This window comes from Mus musculus, chromosome 15 (genome assembly GCF_000001635.26).
Source record: "Mus musculus strain C57BL/6J chromosome 15, GRCm38.p6 C57BL/6J".
Taxonomy (NCBI): domain Eukaryota; kingdom Metazoa; phylum Chordata; class Mammalia; order Rodentia; family Muridae; genus Mus; species Mus musculus.
The window spans coordinates 100,621,074-100,646,659 of record NC_000081.6 but is presented as its reverse complement, the minus strand read 5'-3'; the positions used below and the strand labels follow the sequence as shown (position 1 = coordinate 100,646,659).

Sequence of the window (25,586 nt, the reverse complement as noted above, 5' to 3'; positions counted from 1 at the left end):
TTTGATCATCTGTTCTGCTAACAGCCATTGGATAACTTTCCAGTTTTTTGCTATTGCAAATTCTCTTGACGATAAACACATGGATTTCTCCCTAAGAATGTTACTTAGGGTTAAAGAATTAGCATCCGTGTGGAATGGATTGCTGCAATCCAGGGCCAGTCGATGGACTTCCCCAGCCTCGTTAGGTGTCTCCAAGTTGCCCTCCAAAGCGATTGCTCCCACTTAGAGAAAGCCTGCCTCTGTAGGCAGTGCTGACCGACCAGCTAGAGAGCCAGTGGGAATTTGGCAAAGATAAGTAAGGGCCAGCTGGCCAAAGGCTCCAGGTGGCACGGAGGCCAGGTGGCACTGAGGCCCTGTAACCAGAAGAAGAATGGGATCACTCTTAGGGAGGAGTGTAGACTTCAGGAGGGATCACTCTTAGGGAGGAGTGTAGACTTCAGGAGGGATCACTCCTAGGGAGGAGTGTAGACTTCAGGAGGGATCACTCCTAGGGAGGAGTGTAGACTTCAGGAGGGATCACTCGTAGGGAGGAGTGTAGACTTCAGGAGGGATCACTCTTAGGGAGGAGTGTAGACTTCAGGAGGGATCACTCCTAGGGAGGAGTGTAGACTTCAGGAGACAACATTTTCTTTCATTACCAAAGCTCCACTCTCCTTTCTCCATCACTGAAAGTCGGAGCTCCGTCCTTTCTCCCCAGATTCATTGTCAGCTCCGTGGGTGTCCCAGGACGCTGAAGGTACCAGCTCTTCCTTTAAGCCTTCTAAACTTAAAAAGCCTTATGTCAGCAAAGTCCGTTAGGGTGGGAACCAAGTTTCTCTCTTCTTCCTCCTGCTCAGGACAAGCAGGGTTGGAGCAGGCCAAAGTCTCTATTTCTAAGGTTTCTCGATTCAGTCTTCTTTTTCTTCACATACTCGTATAAAACCGAGACGGTCGTGTGGATGGAAGGTTGTGGCACTTTTTACTTTATTTCTAGCAAGCTTACCTAACAGTTGTACCCACTCTATAAACGCCACCGTAAACGCCTCTCCGCTGTGTGGCTTGTGATTACTGTGGTCATTCAGGTGGCCCCGGGCTAGCGTGTGACCCTTGTGAATTTGAATATCCTTCCTTCCTTCCACAGCAGCAGCCGGCGCTCCTTAGTCATCTCTCCCCCAGTACAAAGCTGTGCAGCCTCCAGCCCTGTCAGCCCTGTCAGCCCTGTCAGCCCCGTGACCTCACCCACTAGCCCCTCTGCGACCAGTGAGCCTGAGTCTGTCTCAGCCACGGGAGAGGAGCTGACCTCTGAGGCAGGGGGAGAGGACAGCTGTGAGAGTCAAGAGTCCTTAAAGGATGAAGAAGCGGATGAAGCCCAGTCAGAAACAAGCTCGTCAGAGGAGGAGGACGAGGAGGACGAGGAGGATGAGGAGGATGAGGAAGAGCCTCTACCAGCCTGCAACGGCCCCACCCCGGCCCCAGCCTCTCCTGCAGCTGAGGTCGGATCCCAGGAGGAAGCTCTGAGCTCCTCAGCTCAGTCTCCGGGCAGAGGTCAGACAGGGAAGGATACTCCTTCCCCGGGGGATGTGGTCCTCCGTGCCCGAGCCTCCAGCGAGGGAGCAGAGCAGAGCAAAAGAGCAGCATCCATCCAGAGGACGTCAGCTCCGCCCAGCAGGCCTCCGCCACCCAGAGCCTCAGGCAGCGGGTCCTGCAATGCCCCAGGCTCTCCAGAGGGTTCTTCACAGCTGTGCAGCCCCAGGGCCTCCCCAGACGCCTCTTCTAATCCAGAACCAGCAGAAACCAGAGAAAAGGAAGGCGCTGGAAGTTCAGGCCCAGAAGAGCCCCGTGCCGTCTCTACCAAGAGCGCCACCCAGGCAAGTGGGGGTCTGGTTGGCCTTTTTCTAGTCTCTCCATGTAGCTCCGGTGTCCTGGAGTTTGCAGGGTAGACCAGGCTGTCCTGGAATTTACAGAGATCCACCTGCCCCTCCAGAGTGCTGGGATTAAACATTTGAGCCTTGGAGCCCAGCTTTAATAGAAAATTTTTAATATTGGCTTAATCGTAAGGTTTTTGGACTAATTTTTTTTTTGGGGGGGTGCACAAACACTTTTATTTATTTATTTATTTACTTCTTTTATTACATGTAAGTACACTGTAGCTGTCTTCAGACGAACCAGAAGAGGGCATCAGATCTCATTAGGGGTGGTTGTGAGCCACCATGTGGTTGCTGGGATTTAAACCTCAGACCTTCGGAAGAGCAGTCGGGTGCTCTTACCCACTGAGCCGTCTCACCAGCCCTAATCATAAAGTTTAAGGGAGAGGAATAGACAGACACTTTAAGAACACAGTGCAGGTGTCTTTGCGAGAGTTGTCTTTTGTTTGTTTACATTTTTTTTTAAGACACTCACTCACCTCATAGCCCTGGCTGGCCTAGAACTCTGGACCTCACTTTGTAGATCAGGCAAGCTTCAAAGGCTCAGTGTCGTCCCCCCCCTCCTGCCTCTGTTATACAGGTATGCACCCCCATGCCTGCCTTCTGTTTGGGACTCTATGCCTTACAAATATCTTCACTGTAGTCAGATGCTCCATACCAACAACACCCTCCCCCAAGTTAGTATTTTAGGGTCTCCTCGTTTTCCTCACCAGGCTAGGAATTCAGGTTTGTGTGTGCAGTGTCTGAGTGCTGTGCTCAAGGCTCTGGATGCCAAACCCAAACCCAGGACCAAGCAAATGACAAAACCCCTGGGCGCCTTTTTTTTTTTTAATCTAGGAGTGTTTAGAATATTTTTTATTGGCTTTGTTTTCTTCACAGGGTCTTGCTGTGAAGCTCTGGCTGGCCTAGAACTCACTGTGTAGACCAGGCTAACCTCAAACCCATAAAAACCCATAGAAACCCATAGGAAACTCACCTGCCTCTGCCTCCCAAGTCCTGGGGTCACAGGTATGCACCTCTACTCCCGGCTCTCCTGCCTTATCCTGTTGGTTCTTAGACATACTTCTTTATTCTCTGTGCACGTGAGTGTGTGTTGGTGCACACGTGTCGTGGGTGGCTTGGGTGTGGAGGTCTGAAGACAGGCATCAGTCAGTCTCCTCCACTATGCTGTGCCTGTTGGGGTTCGAACCCCAGTCATCAAGTTTGGCAGCAGGTGCCTCTTCTCACTAAGTTATTTTGCAGCCTCTCACCCCAAAATTTATTAAAGTTATTGCTTTTTCTATTTATTTTTTTTTATTTTATGTATGTAAGTGTTTTGCCTGCATTTGTGTCTGTGCACCATGTTTGTGTGTGCCTGGTGCCAGAGAGGGCAGTGGATCCCCTGGAACTGTAGTTACAGATGGTTGTGAGCTACCGTAGTCAAACCTAGGTCCCTTGGGCGATCAGCCAGTGCTCTTAACTACTGAGCCATCTCTCCAGGCCCACATTAAGTCATGTGAGAAGCAAATCATAATGAAGAAAGAACTGGGCTGTTGGGCGTGGTGGCACACACCTTTAATCCCAGCACTTGGGAGGCAGAGGCAGGCGGATTTTTGAGTTCGAGGCCAGCCTGGTCTACAGAGTGAGTTCCAGGACAGCCAGGGCTACACAGAGAAACCCTGTCTCAAAAAACCAAAAAAAAAAAAAAAAAGAAAGTACTTGCTTTATCCACATAGCAAGCTGGGAATCAGACTGAACCTGAACCCCAGCTCCAGGGGTTCAGGGGATGCTGGGAAGACTACTGGGGCTTCCAGCCAAACCTAAAATCTGTGAGACATGGATTTAGGGAGAGACTTTCTCATTGACTGCCTGTGAGTTGATAGAGGCAGACATCTGAAACTCTCTTCTGGCTACACACACACACACACACACACACTGAAACCCTCTTCTGGCTACACGCACACACACACACACACACACACAGAAACCCTCTTCTGGCTACACGCGCACACACACACACACACACACACACACACACACACTGAAACCCTCTTCTGGCTACACGCGCACACACACACACACACACACACACAGATAGACCAAAAGAACCATCATGCCTCTTGCCTCTCCAGCTCACTGACCACTTGTGGTTTAGGGTTACTTAGAAGTAAGAGCTGGGTTTGCTCCTGAGGACTGCCAGCCTAAAAGTGTCCAGCAGTAGTTGGAACACTCCCTTGTAGATATGTGTACAAGAGCCAGCCACACAGATCACAGTTGCGAGGTGTGTCTGGTCGAGGAACAACATCTACAATCTAAAGACCTGACTTTCTGGCCTGCAAGCCATGACTCCTTCAAAATCTTATTTTCCTTTTTTTTTTTTTTAAAGAGGAGAGCTCAGAGAAGTGATATCAGGTATTTGCCCTTTGTATTGTTTATGTCCTTGGGAAACTATAAGTCCCACAAGACCTTCCACGGAGACCCGGGCAGCCGAGCTTCTCTCACTAGTAGAACTGTTGCCCGTGTGGGACCACAGCCCTGATATTCACCTCTCACCAGCATAGCACCGAGCCTCAGCAAGAAGGAAGGCGGCCTGGGGATGCTGCTCGGTCAGCGATCGCTTGCCTAGCACGCATGAAGCCCTGGTTCACTCTTCAGTAGCACATAGACTGAGCATGGTGATACATACCTGTAGTCTCAGGAGCTGGGAGGGAGCAGGAAGATCAGGTGAAGGCCACCCTTGGTCAGCCACGGAGCTAGTTTGAATGCTGGGATTACAAGCACCCCATGCTACCTGCCCAGTGTTCACACAGGGGTTCTCCCAGCCTGTGCATACTCGATTTAAAAAGGGATGTTATAGGGAACATGCAAAACATACTTACACACGCTCACACCTACACACGCTCACACCTACACACGCTCACACCTACACACGCTCACACCTACACACGCTCACACCTACAGTGCAGCACAGTAAACTCAGGTGACCCAGAATGGTCATATAAAACAGAGCCACGGATTACTTCACTCTGGAGAAACACCTAAGCAGTCCTCCTAGTGAAAGGTGCCAACTCCTTAGAACAGCTGCTGCCGGTGACAGGGTAACCCCAGGCCAGTGCTGTAGGCGCAGCATAACTTAGGATTGAAAAGAAAGAAGCTGAGGTTTAACCCCTCCCGAGTGGGCAGGCATCTAACAAACTCGATTTCCCTCCCAGGTATTTACCAGTGAAAACACGGAGCTCTGAAGAGAAACTGCCAAGGACCTAAGCTCGCCTGCCCAGAGAAGTTTCTCAAGCAGAGGGCCAAGGGTACAAGCCACATCCAAGCCACGTGCTCAGGCAGTGTGAATACGTGCCCTCGGAGACCCGCCCGCCATTGCTGGAGTCTGCACCAGCCGGAGGGAGGAGGGCACCACACACACACACACACACACACACACACACACACACACACACATACACACACACACACACGGAGCACACACACACACACACACACACACACACACACACACACACGGAGCGTTTTATCAGAGGCTTGAGCAGTAATAATAGAAGCAGGGCTGTAATAATGCCAAAGAAAAGCTTCCTTAGGCACGTCCGCACGGTCAGAGGACATGCATCCAGCCAGCCACTCACTTGGCAAAGAGTTAAAGCTAAAACATTTTCACTACTAAATAAAGTATGGTTTTGACTAACCGAGGTGTCTTGCCCTGAACAGCCATTTTCCACTTAGACGGGGTAATGGTTTCTGCCCAGGTTCAGAAGGCTTTCGTCACACACCGACCCCAGGTCACGAGCATCCTGGCTGGAATGCTTCTCTGAGTGCATTCCTACAGCAGCAGACACTGTGGGAAAGGGCTGTCTGCTGGAGTCGGAGCCATGTCATCTCTACAGCCTGGTGCCCTGTGAATGAAGGTCTGATCCAGATGGATGCAGCTATGAAAGACAGGGTGGGGTGGGGGAGGGTGGGGGACACAGACAGGAATTTGGCCGGGATGGCATTATGCACAGGGTCAGAAGTTCCAGGCCAAGTGCTATCAGAGCAAACTTTTGTAAAAACACAGTGGCTCTGGGGCTCTGTCACCTGCTCTGCCTTTGTTCCCTCATCCTCCCCCCATCCCAGCCCTCCCCTGCTCTCACGCATGCAGACATCTTTGGTCTTTTGAAACAGGGTCTCAGTGTAGCCTGGGTTGGCTCACATATCCTGCCACTGCCTCCACTTGCTAAGATGACAAGTGTGTGCTGCCACGCCCAACCTACCTTTGTTCTCAGTACAGCTGACAGGTCACACCAGTCACTCCTTGCGAGAACCTCCTGTGTGTTAAATACAGAGACACAGCGCCAAACATGAGGGTGCCGAGCAGACCTGCCAGGGCTGACGTGTTTTAGAGGAAAATGCACACTGGTGAGAAGTTACCCAAGGTTAAACTTGAGAGACAGGACTCGCCCTGTCACTCTCTGGAAATGACTACAGAGGGGACCTCGGTTATCCGGACCCTCTGGTGGGAACCTCAGTTATCTGGATCCTCTGGTTGCAGGCAAGGAATGGACGAGATGAAGAAATAGAGGATTGCCTTTGCAGGTAGGCGGTTCACAGAGCTGCTGGAAGAACAGCTAGGCACAGGAAAGACGAGACCAACCAGTCTGGGGAATCCACGGAGGGGGACAGATCTGCTGCCTGGCCTCAGCTGCTGATACGGCCTGCCTGGCTGCAACATCCTCCCCAGATACGTGTACACTAGAGAAAGAACTGGCTCGTTCCTTTTGTACAATGTGGCCATCCTACAGCAAGGATGTAGGAATGGTGCCTGCCACTACTAGGGCAGGGGACAACATGTCTATGTTGACAGGAATGTGGTGGGTTGGGGCAAGGAGGGCCTTTGATAGTAATTATGAACCATCATAATTTTTACTGTTATGAGGGTCATTTGGTGGGTGTGTACATGGGAGGAGACTCATACAACAGTGCAGTACTATGATGGACTGTTTATTGTACATCAATTATGTCCTGAGCTGGGGCTGGTGAGATGGCTCAGTGGGTAAGAGCACCCGACTGCTCTTCCGAAGGTCAAGTTCAAATCCCAGCAAAAAAGGAGTTCAAATCCCAGCAACCACATGGTGGCTCACAACCATCCGTAACAAAATCTGACTCCCTCTTCTGGAGTGTCTGAAGACAGCAACAGTGTACTTACATATAATAAATAAATTAATTATAAAAAAAAAAAAAAAAAAAAAAAATTATGTCCTGAGCTACAAACACCAATTCTAGAGGGCCCACAGTCCCCTAACGCAGGACACAGAATTTGAGGCACATACAGGATTTTCCAGTAAGTGTGTCCACATAGGAGCTGGGGTTCTGTGTTTATATCTGGGAGTAATTTTTCCATTCTACTTTTGTGTACAGTATACTGTCCAGCACAGGGAGAGGCTGGTAACCGAGTTATTTTTTCATCCATCAAGAAAATGCTTCCGTGATCAATACTTCCCCAAACCCTTTTGAGTGCAGATGAGCCTGTCTCTACCCAGCACAGGCCTCTGGAGGACAGTCCTTCCTGACCCTGTGATGAACATATAGGTTCACACACAGTGGCCCGGGATAAGCAAGCAAGCAAGCAAGCACACACGGTGATGGAGGGTCCATGTCGGGGCACAGCTTCCTGTACCCAAACCCTTAGGAATCATCATCTTCCGAAATCAAGCCCTCTTTTTCTCACTTTGAAAGACTGCCCTTCACAGCTCTCTATACAGTAGTCCTGGGAGGGTGCCTCCCGAGAGATTTTCAAATAACCCCACTGCCGGCTCTGCCCGTTCTAGCTCTCCCCCAGGCACTCCCTCCTGTGGCAGTCAGGATCACTACTCCAGGCTAACTAGGGTGTCATGGAAGGGTAAGAACGGGCTGGGAATAGAGGCACCTCTGCTCCAGGTCCACCATCTGACAAACCCTCAGGCTGCACGGGCACTTGAGTTGGTAGCATGCTTGTCTAACATCCTCGGAGGCCTGGATTTGATTCCCCAGCACTACATAAACCAGGCAGGTGGGCAGACACCTACCTGCCAAGATCAGTCCTCGGAGGTGGGAGGACCAGAACTTCAAGGTCAGCTTTTGCTATGTGATACAGGTGCTGCTGTCTTTAAAAAAAAAGTCTGGAGAAACCCAGTTCAAGCCTTTTGCTTATGGGGTTTGCTTTGTCTTTGTCTCTCCCCCCCCCAATAAAATGGGAACTCTTTGGGGGAGTAGGCCATGTCCAAGTTGTAGGACTTCCTGTCTGATGGGGGTGGGGGGTAAGTCAGTAACTGCTACAACAGAGGCACAGCTAGAGTGGAAAATGCACTACGCTGTGAACATGGTACTTTACTGCGATCCCAAGGAAGCATCCAAGGGGGAAGGAAAGGGCCCACATGCTTGGGTAGTGTGGACAGTCTCAGCCGGGAACTGAACAGTTGGCCCAGACATCATCCAGGAAAAAGGCAAGGACACAGAACACGGCCACCCCAGTAGAAGCACAAGGAAGCCAATAAAGCCAGGCGAAGATAAATGTCACCTGTCTCTTGTCTGCCCTGAGGTCCCTAGAGGTCTGTTGACAAAAGCATGGCTGCTTCAGTTTCCGAGGCTTAAGTTTCACTCTTGGAGAAGACTGGCTGTCCATGTGAGACCGTGTCCATCATCGATTCACTTGACTCCTTATGGAGGTCTGACACAGACGCATCCTGAGTCCCTGCTCCCCAGACTCTGGACAGTGTTGACAGGCTGCGTCTGGGTATAGACTGGGTGTCATGTGCCAACCTGTCGTGCCAGCAATACCAAAGCTGAGGCAGTGGGTCCTAACCTGAGGCCAGCTTGTGGTTTCTGGGAAACTCAGTTGTTAGCTTTACAAGGCAGTTAGGTATCTTCACTGACTAAGCTTTCTCATCAGCCCCAGCAAAGTTTTAAGTGAGCCTGCCGGTGCCGGTGGAGGCCAGAAGAGGGCATCAAGATCTCCTGAAACTGAATCACAGGACGTTGTGAACTACTGGGAGCCTTTCTCCAGCTAACCCCTCTCCCCCCCTCCCCCGCCCCCCAAAGCAACTTTTAAAGGTTATATTTTAAAGAAAAAAAAAAAAAAAGACATGAAAGCCAAGTGTGGTTGGTCAGGTCCGACCCTCAGTGAGCTACCCAGGTAACCTGGCCAGTGTTTTTTGAGCACATTATCATGTGCTAGGTGAGGTTCTAGGCAACTCATTGGAGCTCCGCAATAACCCTAACCCTGAGTTCACACAGCTTTGCCCAAAGAATCAGAAGTAACCTGCGCTAGCTTACACAGCGGGACCACCTCCAGAGCCTGTTATATAGAATTATTGCCTCTTAGTCAACGAGTTCCTCTAGTTAATTTGGGAGCATTTCCTGTCACTGACGTGAGTCCAACTGCTGCTAAAGTACAGCACTGATGAATATTTAAATCAAGGCGCTTGCCTCGGGCTAGGACCAAGGCTGTAAAACGGCCTTACGGGAATTGCCACTTTCAGTCCCCATTTTAGGGATGAGGAAACCGACTACTGAGGTGTTCAGGAATGTGCCCACAGCCACCCAGCTGGCAAGCACTTACGCTGGAGCTTTTAATCCTAAACAGCCCACAGCCACACCTCCTACCCTCTCCACGCTCCACCGCCTCCTGGGAAGGTCGCACGCGGAAGGTCCAGGTGGCCCCGGGAGGTGCTCGGCTAAGTCGCCCCGAAGTCGCGGACTCCAGAGGGCCCACGCGTGACTGAGCTCCCGCGGGACACGCCCCTCGCTCGCCCTACAGCTGGCGCTGCCGACCCCGGCCGAGCCCGGCACGGGGGCGGAGCGGCTCCGGACAGTGGCCTTTCCTCCCGGGGGAACCTGCTGAGGGCGGCCCCGAGCTCCTTCCTGTCCCTCCCACCGCGGTCCGGGCTCGGCGGCCGCTCGGCGCGGGGTCCCGGGCGCGGCTCCGGCGACTCTCGGCCGCTCCCACCCCGGCGAGTTCAAAAGGACGCGCGGCGCCCGGCCCTGCCCGCCCGTCGGACTGGAAAGGTGAGCGCGCTGCGCGGAAGCCCGGAGCCCGCACTCGGCCGCCGCGCGCCTGCGACCTGACCCGCACGGGTACTGCGCGGCTGCAGGGACACTCGACGGCCAGGGCGCGGGCCCGGGGCACGCGGGATCCCCGGGGAGCGGGGCGCACCCAGCGGACGGCTCGGCGGGGCTCCTGGCCCTGGAAGCCCAGGTAATGCAGGTGGCTAAGGGACCCGGATCGCTCATGGGCGCAACCGGGCCGACCCTTGCTTAACTTTCCCAGGCCTGGGGAAAGGGTCACCAACGCCACCCATTCCCCGACCCTGCGACCAGGGTCAGCTCTTGGGGGAAGGATTTGTTTATGGAAGCTGATTAGAACCGAAAGGAAGAGAGTGGATATATCCAGGGGAAGGGACTCGGGGAAAACCTGGCGCCCGAGGCTCTCCTGGGATCTACAAGCCCTGCGACCTCAGGAGCCCGTCCACCTCATTCTTGTCCGTCCTTCTTCCCACAGATCTGACCCTACGAAATAGCCTGCCCTCAGCAACGATGAACAACCTACCGGCCACACCTTCTCCTGAAGGTAGGTGATGAAAGTTATGGAGTAGGGGGGCTGTTTAAGAATTCCCACCCCAGAACAGGTCTTGGAATTCCGCGAGGCCTCACTCAGTGTAGACTGGAAGACTCACCCATCCCCACCCCACTCCACCCCACCCTACCCCTACCAACCCGCTGTCGGGCCTCACGCAGGAAAAAGCTCCAAGAAAACAGAATTCAACTTCAGTGTGCCCTTTTGCGCTATTTTATTCTCAAGTCTGGACCGGACCAATTCCAAGCACTGCGAGTCACCTGGGTTTAGGAAGTTCTTTGATGCCCAAAGGAGCCATTTTTACATTCACCCCAGTAGTTAAGTAAAGGAGAAAGGGAATCTTCTAAAGATAACCGGGAGGACTCGTGATGTCGCTTAATTGGTAGAGAACTTGAGATGAAACCCATTTTGATGGCTTGTGCCTGCAGTCCCTGCAACTTGGGACGTAGAGGCGGGAGTACCAGAAACTCAAGGTTATCCTCAGCTAAATAGTGAATTTAAGTCTAGCCTGGGCTAGAGGGATGTGGGGTGTGTTTAAAAATTCTAGGAGCCAGGTGGTGAATTGAGTCTCACCTTTCCTTTCCTAATCAGGCTGGTTCTGGCGCGCTGACGGATATTTACATATTAATTGGTTTCACCTTGTGCCAGCCTGGGTGTGGGAGGAACTAACTTGTTTTCTTATGTATAGAACAAACGTTCACTTTGAGGGACACTGTTTTTTGCTGATATGAAGTTCGGGGAGGGAGAACCCGGGGAAGGCAAAATCTGAGGCAGTTTCTCCTGGAACTAGTGGAGCACGTGATTCAGACTGCTGCTTGGTGAGAAGTGGTGGGCAAAGAGGAACGGAGGACAGCCCTTCAGGCTGGTGGGTAAAGGCTCTGGAGTGGGAGGCGAGCTTTGCAACAAAGTCTCTAGAAGAGTGAAGTGAGGCTCAGTGTTTACCCCTTCCCGTCTGGTTATTTCATCTAGCACAATACTTCAAGGGACATCCATGCCGTCTGTTCTGGTTGACATTTGCTTTTACTTTTAATTCTTCTGGATGTATATCCCAAAGTGGAGTTGTTGTTAATATATAGCAATTGATATATTTGAAAAGAACCATGATAGAGTTTTTCTTAGTAGCTGTGTTATTTATATCTCCACCAGCAGCATACAAAGGTTCTGATTTCTCCACACCCTCTCTAACAGGTGTGTGTTATTCAGGGCAAGTGTGGCACTAGTGTCTTAGTGGGTGGGAGATGGTGTCTCGTTGTGACTTTGTTTCCCTAGTGACTAGTGATGTCCAAGCATGTTCTTGTGTGCTTGTTGGTCACCTGGACATCTGGAGAAAAGTGTCTTGTTGGAGACTATGTCCGTTTCTGATTGTTTTGTTTTGTTTTTCGAGACAGGGTTTTTCTGTATAGCCCTGGCTATCCTGGAACTCACTTTGTAGACCAGGCTGGCCTCAAACTCAGAAATCCTGCCTCTGCCTCCCAAGTGCTGGGATTAAAGGCGTGCGCCACCACTGCTCGGCACTATGTCTGTTTCTTAAACATTTATTTATTCATGTTGTACATATGTGTGTCTGTGTGCACTTGTGTGTTGTCCCCCCTCTTCAGCTTGCACATGCTGGAGGTCAAAGGGCAACTTTCTGGAGTCAGTTCTCTTCTTCCACCACCTGGGTTTCTAACTCAGGTCCGGCTTGGCAGCAGGTGCCTTCACCTGGGGACCAACTCACTGGCTCCTTGCATGTTTTTAAATCATAGTGTTACACTGTTGCTGAGTTGTGTGTTCTTGGTTCAACAAGTGTCCTGGGTGGGTGGACTTGTAGGATGCAGCACACAGTTTCCTGCCCACTAGGTCTGAGCATACATCCAAGCACAAGAGAGACGGCTAGTGATCAGCCAGGATTCCCTAAAATAAATAAATAAAATAAAATAAAATAAACCAAACCCAAAAAACCCCAAACAGTTTAAAATATGTTTTTCAATGCCACCAAGATAAGACCTTGTATATAGCATTAATATAATGTTAATATAATAATGTCTATGTCTATAACAATGAGTACTTATGGATGAAGATATTGTAATGAATAACTAATTGGTTGATATGGCAATCTTAGTATTATTTATTACCTTGACTTTAAAGGAAATTTAAGTCACTAAAATAAAATCACTAAAAGACATTGTCATAGGCCCCTGAGATTATTGTGGATCAAGCTGCTGGCCATGTTCGGTCCGTCAGAACCCTGTCTCAGGAGGTCTGGCCACCCCACCCCACCCCATGCCACCCAGGGTTCACAGTGGCCTCCTCCCAGGTGCCGTGCTGGATACTCAGCACTTTTACACTGAACAATTTTCTCACCACACTAAGAAGGTTTTATTCTCATCTTATCGAAAAAACAAAATCTGAGTTTAAGAAAGTTAAGAAGTTTTCAGTGATTTCAAAACCAAAACCAAAAACTAAACCAACCAAACAAAAAACTGCCCAGTTTAAAAGAAAGAAACCAAAAGAAAATTTCCCGTCGTGCCGCTGATCAGAGCAGAGGAAGCAGGGCTGGCTGTGCCCAGCCTGAGTGATTCCCCAGGTGTGTTCTTTCTGGCATGGTCTACTGCTCCGGAGGTTTCCTTCACCCAGCTGCCCACCCAGCTGCCGGTCACAGCAGATATGCAGGGCAGAGGGACTGGATTCCGGCTGGCACTCCTAAGGACCGAGGGCTGTGGGAGTGACCCTGTCAGGCAGGTCTAGAGCAAATAAGCAGGTTGGCAGCTTCAGGTGGCAACGGATCTGATGCCTCCTCTCGATAAGAGAACTGGCGGCTCTGGAGACAGGAGGCACAAAGGAATCAGCTAGGATCTGGGTCAACACAAAGACAGCTGTGTGAGGGATCTGAAGGCCTGTGGTGGTTAGGATCTGGGCAGAGCCTTAAAGTGGTGGCCCTCTACCCTGGCTACCTACCTACCCTGAAGTGCGGCCTTTCTTGGAAGCTCAGAAGGGGAGAGAGGGAGAACTTGTTTCTTTCTTTGGGAAAACTGGCAGGAACTGGGGGTCAAAGTTAGGGCCTTCCACAAGCGACCTCCACAATGGCAGGAACTGGGGGTCAAAGTTAGGGCCTTCCACAAGCGACCTCCACAAGCGACCTCCACAAGCGACCTTCACAAGCACTGGTGCACCTACTGCCCAGACTCCTCCTTTTGGAGCCAGGGCTCCTGGATTCAGATTGCTTTGCTGTTGCTGCTGCTGCTGTTGTTGTTGTTGTTGTTGTTGTTGTTGTTGAGTGGGGCATGTGTGTAACACCAGCACTCGGGAGGTGTGGTTTGCAATAGAGATTCAAAAGCAGCTAAGGTCAACAGAGCACCTAAGGTCAAAGGTCAAACCACTGGGGGGGGGGAGAACCTCACCCTCACATCCAACCTTTGAGTCCCCTGAAGCCCCCTGCCCATCCTCACTCTCAAGGGCCACCTTGAGCATGTCGGAGTTCCCAGAAAAGAGCTGCTGAAGGCCCCACCTCCACCATCTCCCTGTTTCCTGCTGAAGGTCTCTACCTCCACCATCTCCCCATTTCCTGTTGAAGGCTCCACCTCCTTCATCTCCCTATTTCCTGCCAGTGGTGTCCACCGCACCCATGTCCAGGTTCTCTGATTACTGGGATCTTGGATCAGCTGTCTGCAGCCAAGCCCTCTGTTGCTTCAGGGACTTCACGTCAGGCACCCTATCAGTTGTTTGCTCTGTCTGAGTCATTCGGGAATCCGTACCCAAACCTGCTGGCATTTCTCCATTCTCCTTCCAGGCTCCAGCTGCAGCCCCATTCCTTACACACCTGGACAGAAAAACTCCTTACGAATACACCTTGAGCTAGGTGTGGTGATACACACCTTTAAATCCAACCCTTGGGAGACAGAGACAGGCAGATCTCCAGGAGTTTGAGGCTAGCCAGGGCTACATAGTAAAATGTCTCAAAACATACACACAACACACACACATGCACACACATGCATGTACACACACACACAAATGTCTCAAAACATACACATAGCACACATGCATGTACACACACACACACACACAGCTTATTTATATTCTGCCTCAGGTTCCTTCTTCCATTTTTTCCGGAACCTACCCTAAACCACAGCTTTGCCTTCAACTCGAAGCCAGAAAGAACTCGTCTTGCGAAGGTCATTCTGGGTCCTATTTTGGGTAAATGCAACAAGAGTCCAGGTGCTTGATCGATTTGGCCGCCTTTGTACTGACCTACCAACCTAGGGCCAGGGTCACTCAGGGTTAGGGTTACTGGGTTAGGGTGATCTTTCCCAGCCTCCCGTCTTGAGTATGCTAATGACCTTTACATTTTATGTCTGCCTTTCTTCCACTGCTAGGGATCAGATCCAGGGCCATGCACATGGTGGACAGGCTAGCCCTCTACCACTGAACGGTAACCCAACCCACCTTTTCTCATTTCTTAATATCTGGTCCAGACTTATTCTTGACTTCCTGTATATCTGATAGGCAGTCATGCCCTGTCCCTACCCAGTTCCTCCAGAGGGCTTCCCCAGCCCGGGTAAGAGCAAACCTCTCCTCCCCAGCTACTCAGCCCACACGCATGCGACTCCACCCCACATCCTGTCCAGGTCCTTGCTTCAAAGGAGATCTGGCCACTTTCTCACTGGGCTGCTGATATACCCAAGGCTTCAAGGTGAATGGAGAAAGGCTCCCTTTTGGGTGTTGAGGGTGCGTCAGCCTCTGCCTTCTTTTCACTTTCAGCCTGTTGTCCGAGCCCCAGAGGGATCCCTTAAAATCAATTTGTTTGAATTATGGGTTGCTACAGAGCAAGTAACCCAGAATTTATTTGCATAAAACAGCAGCAGCCACCCTGTGTTTTAAAGAGTTTGGCTGAGTACCTGCTGCGCTGTGTAGAGCACGGTCCCCTGGCTTGTGTGCGCACAAACCCAGCTTCAGTTGCCAATCCAGCAACACAAATCCAAGCAGGTCATAACTTTTGACAGCTCTTGTGATGGTGTGTCCCGGACCGATACATGGAGCTGTGGTGGACGGGTAAGTCCACAGTGCCCTCCCAGGGCCTGGCATTTGCCGCTGGCTGTCAGCTGAGCCTGAAAACTTGATTACCCTCCACATACAGTCATCCTCCTGTAGACTAGACAGATGGAGCCTCTTCAGGATACAGTGGTCTCAAGATTTCCAGTGTGAGCCGGGCGTGGTGGCACATGCCTTTAATCCCAGCACTGGGGAGGCAGAGGCAGGCGGATTTCTGAGTTCCAGGACAGCCAGGGAAACCCTGTCTTGGAAAAAAAAAAAAAAAAGATTTCCAGTGTGATATTTGGAATTCCAGGGTCCCCTGGCCCCTTCTACTAATCAAGGTCTGCATTTTTTTTTAAAGATTTTACTTATATGAGTGCATTGTAATTGTCTTCAGACACACCAGAAGAGGACAATAGATCCCATTACAGATGGTTGTGAGCCACCATGTGGTTGCTGGGAATTGAACTCAGGACCTCTGGAAGAGCAGTCAGCACTCTTAACCGCTGAGCCATCTCTCCAGCCCAATGTCTGCAATTTTTTTTAAAAAAGATTTTTTTTCATTTTTATGTAATGTATGTGAATGTTTTGCCTGCATATGTCTATGTCATCTGTGTGTCACACGCATGCAACGCCTGCAGAATCTAGAAAAGGCTATCAGATCCCCCAGGAACTGGAGTTCCAGAACATTCCATGTAGGTGTTGGGAATCAAACATAGATCCTCTGGAAGAGTGGTTAGTGCTGCAACAGCTGAGGCCTCTCCAGACCCCACAGTGTGCATTTTAACAAGATCCGTTAACATTGTTGTGGAAATGCGTCTCTGTGGTGGCTCCCTGTCTCACTGACAGCTGCAGCCACAGAGGGGCTCATGTGCTATGAAGCCTGTGGCTTCATCCCCCCTTCCCTCCCTCCAAGTTGCCTCCACCTCCATGAGGCACCTTTGACATGCACACTGCAGCCCAGGTGCCTTCCATCATTACAGACCGCCTTACTTTGACCTTGATGTCCCTGATGTTGGCATGACTGCCTCCCTCACAACCTTCCAAGGCTTTATTCAGGGTGCCTCTCAGGAACTTTCCCTCACTATCTTATTTAAAATTGCAGCTCCTTCCCACACCCTACAACCTGTCCCTTGCTTGCTTGTTTTTCCACATATCTCAAACCAGCAACCACCACGGTGCTCCTCTTCCTCCTCTCTTTAGTGTATTTTCTGTCTTTCTTCAATCGCCTCAACTCGCCTGTTCTGAGCAGAGCCTAGCTTCACTCCATGGTTTTCCCTCTGTGGTCCTCCTTCTGAGGTCCTCCATGCTCTTCCCTCCATGCTCTTCCCTCCGTGGTCCTCCCTCTGTGGTCTTCCCTCTGTGGTCTATACTTGCAGATTCCCCGGGCTGCCTCTTACAACACAGCCTGCAAAGGTTGTGCTAGCAGAAGAATCAATTGTTTCAAACCAGCCTGGGCTAAACATCTGTCTTTAAGTGAGGGAAGGGGACTGGAGGGATGGGCTAGTGGTTATGAGAGTGGCTGCCCTTCTAAAGGACCTCGGTTCAATTCTCAGAGCCCACATGGCGGCTCACAACTTCCTCTAATTCTAGTCTCTGCAATCATATAATACTTGTCTTAATATGATATATTCTCAGTGCACAGCCCTCGATGCCCTGGACTCTGGGTAGACTAGGCTGGCCTCCATCTCTGAGATCCCTCTGTCTCCTGGGGCTGAGATTAAAATCTGCACTGCTGCACCTACCTAGCCAGTATTTGGCCTTGTGTCTGGCTCATTTACCTTGGCAGCATGGTCCTCTGAGGTCATCTGTGTTGTTCCACACATTAGCTCCCCTCCCCTTTATTTTTGTTTTATGTGTATGTGTGCCTTCGGAAGCCAGAACTAGGGTTCCAGGTGTTTGTGAGTGGCCGTGTGTGTGTGTGTGTGTGTGTGTGTGTGTGTGTGTGTGTTGTGTGTGTGTGCTGGGAGTTAAACCCTGGTCCTCTGCAAGAACAGCGGAGCCTTCCACACAGAGCCTTCCTTCCCTCTAGCTCTGTCATGTCTTAAGGCAGGATAAAACCCCAGGTCTGCCTTGGCTCTGTTTTGTTTACCCGTTTGCCTGCTGATGGGCATGGAGATGCTGCATCCTGGGATTCGGAAACAGCGCTTCTGTGAGCATCCGGTGACATCATTCCCTTGTTTCCTGAGTCTGTACTCAGAAGCAGACTGCAGGCCAGAGCTCTGTTTACATTTGAGGAGACCTGTGGAGGTAGTGCTTTGGCAGGGTTTTATTATTATCATTTGATTTGTGTTTGTTTTCTTGAAACGGGGTTTTGCTGTATAACTCAGGCTGGATTTGAACTCTCAATGTTCCTGCTGCCGAGAGGAAGGGAGGGAGGGAGGGAGGGAGGGAGGGAGAGAGAGAGAGAGAGAGAGAGAGAGAGAGAGAGAGAGAGAGAGAGAGTGTGTGTGTGTGCGCGGTGTGTGTGTGTACACACACATCGCACACACACCTGTGGAAGTTAAAGGACGACTTTGTAGAATCAGTTCTCTCCTGCCTTTTATGCATATTCCAGAGACCAAACCTTGGTTTTGAGATTTACATCACTGAGCAGCAAGCCCCTTCACCCACCAAGCCATCTCACCGGCCCCTTAGGGAATTTACAGGCTAGGTCAGTTTGCCTGTTTTGTTGATTGATCTGTGACCAGAACCCAGCACAGAGTACACACTCAATCACTTACTTGCACAGACTTAAAATCTGAGACAGGGTCTCCCTATGTGGCTCTGTTGCCTCCTAGATTCTGGGATTAAAGGCAGGCACCACTGCTCCGGGCTATTGACATTTTTAGGCATTGAGACAGAGCCTCCCTGTGGAGCCTCAGCTGGCCCTGAGTTTAAGGCAGCCCTCCCTCCTCAGCCTGGATTATAAGTGTGCCTCACCACTCCCGACTTGACTTTTTATTTAAGCGTGGCATCTGAATGTAGTAAGTAGCTTCTCACACAGGGCTCCCTTCCTGGCTCATAGTGTTTACTGTCTCCAGTCCAAGGTTCCCAAAGCAGACCTCCATGACTCGACCCTTCCCTCTGCACAGGCCTCCCCGGCCAGGGAGAGCTCAGTTGCTAGTTAGAACTCTAAGTGCCTCTCTGGCTGTCATTCACAGATCGTTTTGTATCTGTGCTTCCGCCCCCCCCCCTTCCAGATTTGGAGACAAGGTCTCATTATGTAGCCCACACTGGCCTCAAACCATCTCACAGTCCTCCTCCCAATTGCTGGAATTACTGTCCCGAGAGCCACCACGCCCAGCTCAGCCTTTCTTCTCTCGAGCCCACTTCCTCCTGTCCTCTCCATTCCCGCTGCTCCCTACTGGGAGAAAAAAAAAACCCAAAACATTCTCTGTTTAGAGACAGAGGCAGCCTCCTCTCAGGGACCCTGCTTTTCTTCTCTAACCTGACACCTTCAAGTCCACACCTCAAGCTCAATCCAAATATAACATTTTGTAAATTGTCCTGGTAATCTGTCTGCTACCCGGAGCTTCTTGACAAGTTCAAGGCGGCTTCTAACCTGGGCATTTCTGCTAGAAAGCTTGGTGCGCATTTTTTTTTTTTTTTTTTTTTTTTTGGTAAATGACTCACATTTTGAAATCACACTGAAAACTAGAAGACTTACAGGAAAAGCAGGAATGGGCAGACCAGGAACACTTGTGCACCTTTATAATCAGACTCCACATAAACACAGTAATAACCTCCATAAAAAGGTTGACTAGCGTCTGAACCTAAAGTCTCAGTCTGGTGGGCGTGTCCTCGGGTGGGCGTGTCCTCGGGTGGGCGGATCTTCGTCCTGGTGGGCAAATACTGTTCTCCATTTGTTTTTGTTTTGTTATTTATTTGAGACTTGGCTCTGTAGATTAGGCCTTGAGTTTGAAGAACCCTCCTGCCTCTGCCACTCTTAAAGGCATGCTCTATAGAAACCATTTTCTTCAAAACAAAGTCAGTCAGTCATGGTGGCTCACACCTTAAAACCTAGCACTTCAGGAGGGACTCTTGAGTTTGAGGCCTGCCACAACTACCTATCGAGACCCTGCCTCTAAATAAATTTTTAGCAAAAAATAAATTTAAGCTGGGCGTGGTGACACATATCTTTATTCTCAGTACCTGGAGGCAGAGGTTGGCGGATCTCTGTGAATTAGAGGCCAGCCAGGTCTACAAAGTTCCAGAAACCAGGGCTACACAGAGAAACTGTGTTTTTTTGTTTTTTGAGACAGGGTTTCTCTGTATAGCCCTGGCAGTCCTGGAACTCACTCTGTAGACCAGGCTGTCCTGGAACTGAGAAATCCACTTGCCTCTGCCTCCCGAGTGCTGGGATTAAAGGCATGCGCCACCACGCCCGGCCTTTTTTTTTTTTTAGAAACTGTGTTTTGAAAACCAAAAATAATTTAAAATCTATGGCTGAGTATGGACTCATTAAGTTGGCAAAGTTTGTACATAGTGTGCACAAAGCCCTGAATTTGATCCCTAGCACTTCTTAAAACCTGCATAGGGTGCATGCCTTTACAGCCCTCCAGATGTGGAGGCCACAGAGTCACAAGTTCAAGGTCATTTTCTGGTTTGAACTCTGGCCACCAGGCCGCACAGCAAGTGCCTGTTCCTGCTAGCCATCTTGCTGGCCCTCATCATTTAAGTAACACTATTAACATGTGATTTTTCACGTGTGTGCGCTGTGTCTGTAGAGACTGGAGCAAGGTGCTGGATCCCCTGGAATTGGAGTTACAGGAACTTGTGAGCCATCCAACGTGGGTGCTGGGAACCAAACCCAGTCCTCTGCAAGAGCAGCATTTCTCCACACACATATACATATATACCCACCCACACACACACACACCTTCACACATGCATCTCCCCATACTCACTCATACACACATATTCACACATACTCACATACATACTCATACATACACACACACATATACAAACACATATTCACACATAAATGTATTCACACACACTCATACATACATCTCCCCATACTCACACACCACACACACACCTCCCCATACTCACACACACACACTCACATATACATCTCCCCATACTTACATACACACACCACACACATATACTCTTATATACACATCACACATACATATACACACACATCTCCCTATACTCACATACACACATACCATATACACACACTCACACACACCACACACACCACACACTTTCTCATCTCACACACACATGCTTTCATGCACACTACATCCTAGCTCTGTGGGTGTTCTCCCACGTTATTTACACACTAGGCCTGCAATGTTGGTTTAATAATTCACATGAAAAGCATGTGTGAATGAGCCTTCAGGGTGACTGAGCATGGCTGCCTAATAAGCTGAGCTCAGTCTCCTGCAGCCCCTTGGTAGGCGAGAGCCAGCTCCCTCAAGCTATCATAACATCACCTCATAACATCACTTCATAAATCAGTCCCAGCTCTCAGGAGGCAGAAACAGGTGGTTCTCTATGAATTCAAGGTCAGCCTGGACCACATAGTGACTTCCAGGACAGCCAGGACTTTGCAGAGAGACCTCTCTCACCATCCCCACCTCCACTCCCAAATAAAAAAAGGGTTGGGCTGGCCTTGATACTGGAAAGCATTCCTGACAGCCCATCTCTGCTTTTTCGGTTGTGGGAACAAGGGCAATTCACTCACGAGGTTCTTGTTGTTCTCTGACCCTTTACTCTTGACCCCTTTTGCCCCAGCTCACAGCGACTGATGTCACTTCACCCATGCACCGTGGAACCACATTAGCGTTCCTTCGACAGCTCTGATGAGAGTAGCCCTTTCTAGGCCCAGTCCTAGTGCCACTCAATGGCTTCCACCACCCCCTGGCACAAATACCAACCAGGCCCCTCTGCTGCTTTTCTGATCCTGGGATGTTCAGCTGATGGAACCTCTAAGGCGTGGTAGGGTGTGAGACGTGGTAGGGTGTGAAGCAGGTCCTGCCCTGCTCTGTCCCCCGCGTGCCTAGCATGGCTCCTGGCAAAGCAGTTGGGCCACAGTGCTGAGAGTTTCTCTCCTACCCCTTTAATCTCCCCCTCCCTCTGCTCATTCATTCATTCTCATTCTCTTTCTCTCTCTCTCTCTGCCCCCCCCCCCACTTCCTCTCTCCTCTGCACCCCCCCCCCATGGTTTTATTTTCTTTCTTTTGAGATAGTGTCTTTCCCCAGCCTGGCTAGAACTCACTATAAGCCCATGCCTCCAGCTCTTGAGGATTGTGATTCTAGGTTCAAACAAGCCATTAGGTAAATAAAGTAGATGGCATAAAGTAGATGGCAGCTCCTGCAGAGAGGGCCAGCCCATTTTCCTCTGAAAGCCTGGATCCTGCAGTAACCTTTACCAAGTCCCATCTTCAGCAGTTATATCAAAAATGCTAATTAAGGAAAGACTGTGGTATCACACAGTCTTTTATCGCTTTAATTCCAGCTCTGGGGAAACAGAAGCAGGCAGGATCGTTGTGAGTTCAAGGCCAACCTGGACTATGGAGCAACTCCAGGCCAACCAGGGCTACATAGTGAGACCTTCTAGACCATAGTTTGGTAAGGCCCTGACTCAGAGTAATTACTTTAGATTCAGGCTTTGGGACTTTGGGGTTTTGGAGCTTCAAGGATAGGCAGACAGATACAGGATAGAATGCAGGAAGGTTCTGGGTACTAGACGCCCTGTGCTGAGCCTGGTAAAGTGCAGACCCTGTCCTAGAAGTAAAAGATTTGGGGCAGGGTAAGAATAGTATTTTATGGGGCTGGAGAGATGGCTCAGCAGTTAAGAGCACTGACTGTTCTTCCAGAGGTCCTGAGTTCAATTCCCAGCAACCATATGGTGGCTCACAACCATCTGTAATGAGATCTGATGCCCTCTTCTGGTGTGTCTGAGGACAGCAACACTGTACCCATATTCATAAAATAAATTAAAAAATCTTAAAAAAAAAAAAAAAAAGAATAGTATTTTATTACTTAGAAATCACGTTTATAATATGTAAGGCCGGGGAGAAGGCTCGGTGGGCAAGGCCCTTGCTGTACAAGCATGAGAACCTGAGTAAAGCCATAGGTGGTATCATGCATTTGTTTTGCTTTAGAAACATTCCCACTGGTACTGGCTGGCCTGGAAATCGCATCGATCCACCTGTCCATCTCCTAAACACCGGGGTTAAAGGTGAAGGGCACCTGGCAGCAGCATGCCTTTGCCAGCTCAGCACTGCCATAGTGAGGTGGGACGTGGAGACAGGAGACTCCTCACAGGCCAGCCAGTGTAGGGAGCAGAGGACAGGAAGAGATCCTGTGTCAAACCGAGAGGATGGTGAGGATGGAGCCCAGAACTCGTCCCCTGTGACTTCCACAAGTACACCCCACGGGCAGGAGTATGTTAGAGTATGTAGAACGCTGCAAAATGTACTGGATACACCATGATGCTGCATCACACACACAGACACATACCACATACATACACAGACACACAGAGACACAGACGTTTACATCCCCCCTTCTCTCTCTCTCTGCACTCAACGTGCCCCTTACATTACTATAACCCTCCTGTCGTAGTGTCATAGTTACAATCGTACAACTAGGTATTGTCACCCCGTTAGCATCTGCAGCGAGCGATGCAGATGGGTTAGGTGATTCTTTCTTATCCAAGGGCGCACAGCTGGCAAAGGACAGGGATTGTATTTGTAGCCTGGAGCTCTATATAGTACAGGAGGATCTTGAACAATCTTTCTCAGCCCTGAGTTCTGGGATTATAGACATGTCACCACACCTAGCAAAACCCAACCCCCTCATGGTCTCATTCAATAACCCTGGCTAGCCTGGAATTCTCTATATAGACCAGGCTGGCCTTGAACTCTGAAACCTGCCTGCCTCTGCTTCCTGAGTGCTGGGATTAAAAGCATGTTACCCCCACCCCCAAGCCAAAAGCTCCTATTTGTTTGTTTATTTATTTAGTTGTTTTTTGAAACAAGGTCTCACGCATGTTGTGGCTCTGGTTGTCCTGGAACTCATTCTGTAGACAGGCTGGCCTTGAATGCAGATTTGCCTGCCTCTGCCTCCCAAGTGCTAGCTAGCATTAAAGGTGTGCATCACTACACCTAGCTCAAGCCCCTATTTTTAACTATTGTGTTGGACAGAGAGAAAATCATAAAAATGTTGTCATTTGGAAATAGTTTGCTTCCATCTCTGTTTTCCAGGATTTTCTGCTTGGAGTTCCTGTAGACACTATTCGATGAACTTTTTTAAATCTGTATTTTATGAATATGAGTGTTTTCCTTGTATGGATATTTGTGTACATGTGTGCCTGGTGGCCACACAGGCTGGAGTTACATATTATGAACAGCCTGTGCTCTAACCACTGAGCAACTCTCCAGGATGGTGTCGTGACAGAATGCCAAAGACAAAGAGTTCACCGTTTTCTTTTCCCCCTTCCTCAACTTCCCAGAATTGATGACCACGCCGGTTTTTCAGGCCCCTGAGACCCTGTCCCCACAAGCTGAAGAGGCCAGCACAGCGCTCATTGCAGGTAATAATGCCAGTGTACCAATTCAAGGAGCCTCAGAACTGAGACCTCTTGCTCAGCCTGGAACCCAGTGTGACTGCTAAGATGTTCCCTATACAGGAAGGACATCGTCAGGGTAACGGGGTTCATTCTGGCATGTAGGTCTGACACATGCATAGCTGTGAAAGACCCAGAGGCATGACCATAAGGGATAGGCTGGGAGTGACCATGCACAGGCACGGTTATGTGGCTGCTCAGCTGGGGTGTGTGGGTTGGGAGGAGGGTATATGTGGCTTGTCGAGTGGGTGAGGAAGAGCGAGCGAGTGGGGAGAACCAGAGCGGCTCTCATAGGAAGCTCTGTATTTAAAACACCCTTCCTGTTGGCATGAGCTATTTATTTCCCTCCTGGTTTCTAGCATGATCATCAGAAACTGGTTTGGGAGGAAGTTGAATTTTGTCAGAAATCAAAACAGCATGTCTATAGCCAAGTACCAAGAACCTCTGGATGCTGTGCCCTGGACAAGCTGTGTTCGAGGGGCACCCCACTAGGAAGTAATGGCCTAATTCAGAGGGCCCCTTGTAGTACTGAAACATGTCTCCCTCTCTCCCTCTCTCTCCCTTCCAAGTTGTTATCACCGTGGTGTTCCTCACCCTGCTCTCGGTGGTGACCTTGATCTTCTTTCACTTGTACAAGAACAAAGGCAGCTACGTCACCTATGAGCCTGCAGAAGGGGAGCCCAGCGCCATCCTCCAGATGGAGACTGACTCAGCCAAGGGCAGAGAGAAGGAAGAGTACTTCATCTAATGCTTCCCAGGCTGGAGGGGCCAATTCTTGGCTCCAACACTAAGCCGCTGCCTCTGTAGTTAGGGAACGTTTGCTCTAAAGCCAGGGAGTGGCGTTGGGTGATACTGGCACATCCACTCACCTCCCAGGACACAGCCCCCAATACCGGAATCACTGACTCCAGGGTCCAGAGACACGGAGAAAGCTGTTCATGATGCTGGGCCTTGATAAGGACAGTGCTCGAAACCGACCACCAAAGAGGGGCCATGCCTGAGTTGGAAGTGAGGTCACATGCTGGTCCACTTTGTCCCCTCCCTAGTTGACGACCAATAGCCCCAGTCAGTGCTATCCAGTCTTTCTGGAGGCAGGACACCACAGGGAGGGGTCAGACCAGGGAGGGGATAGGAGTCTGAGAATGTTACTGCCTTTGTTTGATCTGAGCCCCACTGTTCCCCAATCAGCCTCAAACTTCTACTGTTTTTATCCTAATTAAACTTATGAAAATCAGATTTTCATTTTCAAGAACTAAATTTTTCCTTGTTCTGCTTAAGCTTTTTACATCATTTTCTCTTATTTAACTCATCTGTATGTGTTATCTTTCTAAGGACTTAATGGAAGTTCTACAGTTCTCAAAACTATTCAGGAGTTGGCAATGAGGACAACCCAGGTTTGTCCCAGACAAGCATCACTGGAAACACATGAGAAATAAGTGGGTTTGTTCTCAATTCTGGCAAGGGCCACAATCTCCCAGATCCCTGTGTATAATATAGATGGAGCCAAGAAAGACCTGGCATT

General features: G+C 49.9%; 2 protein-coding genes across 9 annotated transcripts in view; both read left to right on the top strand.

The window, feature by feature from the left end:
- Bin2 (bridging integrator 2) overlaps positions 1-5,578 on the top strand; it is a 28,422-nt gene extending 22,844 nt beyond the window's left edge. For 2 of the 3 annotated variants that reach the window (NM_001270537.2, XM_006521281.2), the window contains 2 exons: positions 1,121-1,847; positions 5,096-5,578. In NM_001270537.2, coding sequence (NP_001257466.1) covers positions 1,121-1,847; positions 5,096-5,125 — 757 coding nt within the window. In that variant the 3' untranslated portion in view covers positions 5,126-5,578. The remainder of the gene's footprint in view (positions 1-1,120; positions 1,848-5,095) is intronic. The other variant, NM_001368666.1, reaches the window with a different exon arrangement.
- A 4,141-nt stretch (positions 5,579-9,719) lies between these two features.
- On the top strand, positions 9,720-25,321 carry Smagp (small cell adhesion glycoprotein). 6 transcript variants are annotated; one of them, NR_104337.1, is made up of 4 exons: positions 9,720-9,911; positions 10,405-10,473; positions 23,951-24,031; positions 24,702-25,321. NR_104337.1 is itself a non-coding variant. In NM_001033872.2 (4 exons), exons 2-4 carry the CDS (start codon positions 10,440-10,442, stop codon positions 24,810-24,812), a joined length of 294 nt encoding a protein of 97 aa, NP_001029044.1. In that variant the 5' UTR covers positions 9,720-9,911; positions 10,405-10,439; the 3' UTR covers positions 24,813-25,321. The 6 variants fall into 6 exon arrangements, 4 of the variants coding, with proteins under 4 accessions (NP_001029044.1, NP_778157.2, NP_001272343.1 ...); NR_104338.1 differs by having other exon boundaries at positions 9,720-10,101; NM_001033872.2 differs by having other exon boundaries at positions 24,634-25,321.
- Positions 25,322-25,586: the final 265 nt, after the last annotated feature.

Coding starts and splice junctions, on each gene's coding strand:
- Smagp (NM_001033872.2), top strand. CDS start 10,440: ATGAACAACCTACCGGCCACACCTTCTCCTGAAG. Junction 10,474..23,950: donor GGCCACACCTTCTCCTGAAG/GTAGGTGATGAA, acceptor TCAACTTCCCAG/AATTGATGACCACGCCGGTT. Junction 24,032..24,633: donor CAGCACAGCGCTCATTGCAG/GTAATAATGCCA, acceptor CTCCCTTCCAAG/TTGTTATCACCGTGGTGTTC.